The 7,143-nt window shown below is 43.2% G+C and overlaps 1 protein-coding gene across 1 annotated transcript in view; it reads left to right on the top strand.

Moving 5' to 3' along the window:
- Window positions 1-704: 704 nt before the first annotated feature.
- The window catches only part of LOC123756241 (uncharacterized), a 579,026-nt gene continuing 572,587 nt past the window's right edge, over window positions 705-7,143 (top strand). Inside the window, exon 1 of the mRNA XM_069336707.1 lies at window positions 705-832. Within this exon, the coding sequence (XP_069192808.1) occupies window positions 726-832 (107 nt within the window). The 5' untranslated portion in view covers window positions 705-725. The remainder of the gene's footprint in view (window positions 833-7,143) is intronic.

Below are 7,143 nucleotides of genomic sequence, written 5' to 3'. Positions count from 1 at the left end.
ACCGGAGTCATTGCTGTAAACAACCTATGGCTAGAAAGGCGGGATCCAAGAGTCAATTCTCAATCCGGCAGGCACAAATAGGCAAGTACAAATAGGTGAGTACACATACAAATTCACCCACACACACACACACACACACACACACACACACAAGGAGCACACGCACTAGGGGACACAGGTGGAAACTGAGTGCCCAAATGAGCCACAGAGATATTAGAAAGAACTTTTTTAGTGTCAGAGTGGTTGACAAATGGAATGCATTAGGAAGTGATGTGGTGGAGGCTGACTCCATACACAGTTTCAAGTGTAGATATGATAGAGCCCAATAGCCTCAGGAACCTGTACACCTGTTATTGACGGTTGAGAGGCGGGACCAAAGAGCCAGAGCTCAACCCCCGCAAGCACAACTAGGTGAGTACACACACACACACACACACACACACACACACACACACACACACACACACACACACACACACACACACACACACACACACACACACACACACATACACACACACACACACACACACACACACACACACACACACACACACATATATATATATATATATATATATATATATATATATATATATATATATATATATATATATATATATTTATATATATATATAATGACAAAGTGTGAATAGTTCGGCAGACATAAAGCTGACCAGAAGGTGTTGTGACCGGCAGGTCCCCTGGTGAACGTGACGGCTGTGATGGAGGGTCGGGCAGTACTTCCCTGCGACGTCTCTACCACGTTAGAGGACGACCATCCGGTCCTTGTCATGTTCTACAACAACGACTCCGGCACTCCTATCTACACGTGAGTATTACTTCCCTGTCCCTCAGCACTCCTATCTACACGTGAGTATTACCTCTCTGTCTCTCAGCGACTCTCGTACTCGTATCTACTCGTGAGTATTGTTAAGATCTCTACTTCGAGAGGAACACATCTTCTACTGACACTTTTAATATCTTGTTTCAATTAGCGAAATAAGATTATTTCTGTGAAAATCTTGTGAGAAGTTTTGATACGAGGAAAGTTTTCTATGTCTATAATTCGCTTGATTTAGGATACAAGTGTTTCTCATTTCTGTAACTCGCTATAGACGTAAGACACGAGTAATGTTTCCATTTATATAACTCGCTAGAAGTAGAATACAAGTCAGGATTCCAATGACCATTATTCGCAAAACTATAAATGTAAACATTGATTTCCTGTCCCATGTATCGTGTATCCTAGAATTAAGAACACGTATCTCGTTTCCTTTTCATGCAAGCGGTGCCCGCTCTCTTAGATAAAAGCCACGTTCCAGTACGTAGCTTTTGCAACGCATTACTTAATACCGTTTCCTTGCACTGTAAGTGTCAACCTCTCACTTGAAGCACCATATTCCAGCAAATATTATGAAATTTTCCACCATCGTCTGTAGGTTATAGGTAACAGGTAACAGGCTAACAGGTAACAGGTAACTGTAGGTAACAGGCTTCCAACACAGGATTCCAATACTCCTCAGAAGGGAATATCTGGGGAAAATACAATTAACGCCTCGTTGAAAGTAACCTCTTGATAGTAACACGTTATGATTAGGTACTCGCGTTAAAGCCTTTCATCTCGATGAAGCAGTGGTCAGCCTGTTCAAAGCTGACAACGTAACGATGTGAACCAAATACAAATACATTCAACCGGATGCATCAATGATCGTATCAGCAGTTTTTTGTACATTTACATCGCATCAGGCTCGGATACCTATGTGCATGGGAAATAGGCTTATAGGTTCCGGAAGATGAGAGGAAATGTTAGCACTGTAGAGAAATGCCCGACAGACCACTGGATCATTATCAAACACAGTGCACAGTTACAAACCCATTAAGATTTCAACTGAGATTCAACAGAGCAGAAGTTGTTAAACTCATATGGCAAAATCTTTCTGAAGCGACCATACGAGTCATAAATACTCATACTCCGCCCAAGTAAAACAGAAACAAGCAACACTTAGTGGGCCAGCCAGAGGCTTAGGGCCCGCGCAGGAATATCCCTGCAAACAAATAAAAAAATAAAAAATTAAAAAAATTAAAAGCAGTTTTCTTCTTTATTATTTATAAAAGAGACACAAAAGATACAAAAAAGTACAGGAAAACAATATATAAACATAGAACACGAAACATACATGAATTAGAAAAACACTTAACATACAAAACCTAGAACCTTGTACAGTATATTGAACAAACAGGTTATATGATTAGAACCTTTTTATAACAGATCAGACACGCTTTTTTGACAGATTAGAAACCTTTTTATGATGGATTAAAACGTTTTTATGACGGATTATAAACGTTATTATGACGGATTACAATGTTTTAATGATGGATTAGAACGTTGTTACAACTTTGCTATTTTGGTTGTTGCAATTGTTATAAAGTGTTCAAACTTGTTTGAACGTTGCAGCAACATCGTAGTTTTATCGTGTTTTGTGGGTGCTTTACCTGTTCCCTCGGTAAAACTGCTTCTTCCGTTTCAAAGTTTCCTAGGTAATATTGTCTCCTTGTTTTCAGTGTTTCCTGTGATTAATTATTCCTTGGGTCTTTCCTTAGTTCCATTGTTCCACCCCACTTTTACTACTGGCATGACTGTTCATTGGGTTATTCTGTTACCGAGGTTGAATAGCTCTCTTGGCTTCACTAGTCCATCTGTTTTCCTGAGTCAAAATTCATGAAGCACTTATGCAAGCACTTATGAACCTGTACATCTTTTCTCAATCTTTGACAGCTTTGTTTACAACTATTTAACAGTTAATGAACTCCGAAGCACCTGGAGGCTGTTGATAACAACAACAACAGTTGATTGGAAAGTTTTCATGCTTGTAAACTGTTTAGTAAATGTAAATTCCTCATTCAACAAAGCCGTTAAATATTGAGGAAAGATGTACACATTCGTAAGTACGTGCGTAAACGCTTCGTGAATCCTGCCCCTTATCTTTGTTACCTGGGGTTTTTGGTCCAACTGAAACACACTAGGGGGCGGCACTCCACTGAAATGTTTCGAGCACTAATTTTATGTTTCATATATATTTAATTTAATATCTCCTGTTGTGCTTATTGCAACAGCAGTGAACATTTTCTTCGGCATCTCCGCTTTGGGGACTGAGATAACACGAGGTCTTGGTATGCCACCGTCATACTCTACAGAGCTGTATAAGGAAAGTAATTTAACCATGATCTCTTAACTTTGAACATCAGCTTGATGACACTCTTGATAACTGCATAAATTTGAGGAATGAGGGGCCATTTAGCAGTAAATATGGTAATGTACTCATGGGAGAGAGAGAGAGAGAGAGAGAGAGAGAGAGAGAGAGAGAGAGAGAGAGAGAGAGAGAGAGAGAGAGAGAGAGAGAGAGAGAGAGAGAGAGAGAGAGAGAGAGAGAGAGAGAGAGAGAGAGAGAGAGAGTGAGGAAGGGGGAGAGAGAGAGGACTTCAGTGAAATTGGCCGCGAAGCATGTTCGAAGATCTTTGAGTGCACAGCGCTCGGGACTCGTAGTCCTAAGGGTTCGGGTTCATTTCCCGGCCGAGGCTGAAACAATTGGGCAGTGTTTTTCCCCCTGATGCACCTGTTCACCTAATAGTAACTAGGTACCAGGGAGGTAGACAGCTGCTACGGGCTGCTTCCTAGGGGTGTTTGCATGATTTAAAGAGAAATATTCGTAGAATACATAACAGAGGAAAACTGATGGGTTTAACAAGCAGGGTCCTAGAGCTAATAGTTTTAGTCTGCACTCACACACACACACACACACACACACACACACACACACACACACACACACACACACACACACACACACACGCATATACACACGCAAACATCAGAACATCAGAACTGGCTGGCTAACATAAGAACAGGCTTCAGGAACCTGCGAAAGGAATCATACAGAATCTTGTACACCACATACGTAAGACCAATCCTGGAGTATACTTCCCCAGCATGGAGCCCGTACCTTGTCAGGCACAAGACGAAGCTGGAAAAAGTTCAGAGGTATGCCTCTAGACTAGTCCCTGAGCTAAGAGGCATGAGTTACGAGGAAAGGCTGCGAGAGAAGCACCTTACGACACTGGAAGACAGAAGAGTAAGGGGAAACATGATCACTACCTACAAAATTCTCATGGGTATTGACAGGGTAGACAAGGATAAACTATGCAACTCTGGTGGTACGCGAACAAGGGGACACAGGTGGAAACTGAGTGCCGAAATGAGCCACAGGGATGTCAGAAAGAACTTTTTCAGTGTCAGAGTAGTTAACGGATGGAATGCATTAGGCAGTGATGTGGTGGAGGCTGACTCCATACACAGTTTCAAATGTAGATATGATAGAGCCCAGTAGGCTCAGGAATCTGTACACCTGTTGATTGACAGTTGAGAGGCGGGACCAAAGAGCCAAAGCTCAACCCCCGCAAGCACAAATAGGTGAGTACAAATAGGTGAGTACACATACGCACACACACACACACACATACACACACACACTACCAGAAAGTAGAGAGAGATACCAGAGAACCAGGAACGAGTATGTTAGTGAGAGAAGAGAAGCTGAGAAAAGGTATGAAAATGATATAGCTAATAAAGCCAAGACCGAACCAAAGCTACTACACAGTCACATCAGGAGGAAGACAACAGTGAAGGAACAGGTGATGAAACTTAGGGTGGGCGAGGAGAGGTACACAGAGAATGACAAAGAGGTGTGTGAAGAACTCAACAAAAGGTTCCAGGAGGTCTTTACAATAGAACAGGGAGAAGTCACGGCGCTAGGAGAGGTGGCAGCAGACCAGGTGACCTTGGAAAGGTTCGAAATTACAAGAGATGAGGTCAAGAAGCACCTATTGGAGCTGGATGTGAGAAAAGCTGTTGGGCCGGATGGAATCTCACCATGGGTATGGAAAGAGTGTGCAGGAGCACTTTGCTTGCCACTCTCCATAGTGTATAGTAGGTCACTGGAAACGGGAGACCTACCAGAAGTATGGAAGACTGCTAATGTAGTACCAATATTTAAAAAGGGTGACAGACAAGAGGCACTGAACTACAGGCCAGTGTCCTTAACTTGTATACCATGCAAGGTGATGGAGAAGATTGTGAGAAAAAACCTAGTAACACATCTGGAGAGAAGAGACTTCGTGACAACCCATCAACATGGGTTCAGGGAGGGTAAATCTTGCCTTACAGGCTTGATAGAATTCAATGATCAGGTGACAAAGATTAAGCAAGAAAGAGAAGGATGGGCGGACTGCATTTTTTTGGACTGTCGGAAAGCCTTTGACACAGTACCCCATAAAAGGTTGATGCATAAGCTGGAGAGACAGGCAGGTGTAGCTGGTAAGGTGCTTCAGTGGATAAGGGAGTACCTTAGCAATAGGAAGCAGAGAGTTACAGTGAGGGGTGAGACCTCAGATTGGCGTGAAGTCACCAGTGGAGTCCCACAGGGCTCTGTGCTTGGACCTATCCAGTTTCTGATATACGTAAATGATCTTCCAGAGGGTATAGACTCATTCCTCTCAATGTTTGCTGACGACGCCAAAATTATGAGAAGGATTAAGACAGAGGAGGACAGCTTGAGGCTTCAAGAAGACCTGGACAAGCTGCAGGAATGGTCGAACAAATGGATGTTAGAGTTTAACCCAAGCAAATGTAATATAATGAAGATCGGGGTAGGAAGCAGGAGACCAGATACGAGGTATCACTTGGGAGATGAAATACTTCAAGAGTCAGAGAGAGAGAAAGACCTGGGGGTTGATATCACACCAGACCAGTTCCCTGAAGCTCAAATCAAGAGGATAACATCAGCAGCATATGCCAGGTTGGCTAACATAAGAAACATAAGAACGGCCTTTAGAAACTTGTGTAAGGAATCTTTCAGAACATTATATACCACATATGTCAGACCTATCCTGGAGTATGCGGCTCCAGCATGGAGTCCATATCTAGTCAAGCATAAGACTAAACTGGAAAAGGTTCAAAGGTTTGCCACCAGACTAGTATCCGAGCTGAGATGTATAAGCTACGAGGAGAGACTACGGGAATTGAGCCTCAATTCGTTTGAAGACAGAAGAGTTAGGGGGGGACATGATCACCACATTCAAGATTCTAAAGGGAATCGACAGGGTTGATAAAGACAGGCTATTTAACACAAGGGGCACACGCACTAGGGGACACAGGTGGAAACTGATTGCCCAAATGAGCCACAGAGATATTAGAGAGAACTTTTTTAGTGTCAGAGTGGTTGACAAATGGAATGCACTAGGAAGTGATGTGGTGGAGGCTGACTCCATACACAGTTTCAAGAGTAGATATGATAGAGCCCAATTGGCTCAGGAATCTGTACACCTGTTGATTGACGGTTGAGAGGCGGGACCAAAGAGCCAGAGCTCAACCCCCGCAAGCACAACTAGGTGAGTACAACTAGGTGAGTACATAGTATAGTAGTGTAGTGTATAGTGTATAGTAAGTCACTGGAGACGGGAAACCTACCAGAAATATGGAAGACGGCGAATGTGGTCCCAATATACAAAAAGGGCGACAGGCAAGAGGCCCTGAACTACAGGCCAGTATCCCTGACTTGTTTACCATGCAAGGTGATGGAGAAGATAGTGAGAAAAAACTTGGTAGCACATCTGGAGAGAAGGGGCTTCGTGACAAATCGACAACATGGGTTCAGGGAGGGTAAATCTTGCCTGCCTGGCTTAATAGAATTCTATGACCAGGTAACACAGAATAAGCAAGAAAGAGAGGGCTGGGCGGACTGCATTTTCTTGGATTGTCGGAAAGCCTTTGACACAGTACCGCATAAGAGGCTGGTACATAAGCTGGAGAGACAGGCAGGTGTAGCTGGTAAGGTGCTTCAGTGGATAAGGGAGTATCTAAGCAATAGGAAGCAGATAGTTACAGTGAGGGGTGAGACCTCCGATTGGCGTGAAGTCACCAGTGGAGTCCCACAGGGCTCTGTACTCGGTCCTATCTTGTTTCTGATATATGTAAATGATCTCCCGGAGGGTATAGATTCATTTCTCTCAATGTTTGCGGACGATGCCAAAATTATGAGAAGGATTAAGACAGAAGAGGACTGTTTGAGGCTTCAAGAAGACCTA

The sequence above is a fragment of the Procambarus clarkii genome, chromosome 36, assembly GCF_040958095.1.
Source record: "Procambarus clarkii isolate CNS0578487 chromosome 36, FALCON_Pclarkii_2.0, whole genome shotgun sequence".
Lineage (NCBI taxonomy): Eukaryota > Metazoa > Arthropoda > Malacostraca > Decapoda > Cambaridae > Procambarus > Procambarus clarkii.
The sequence above is the reverse complement of the archived record's forward strand: the minus strand, read 5'-3'. Positions and strand labels throughout refer to the sequence as shown.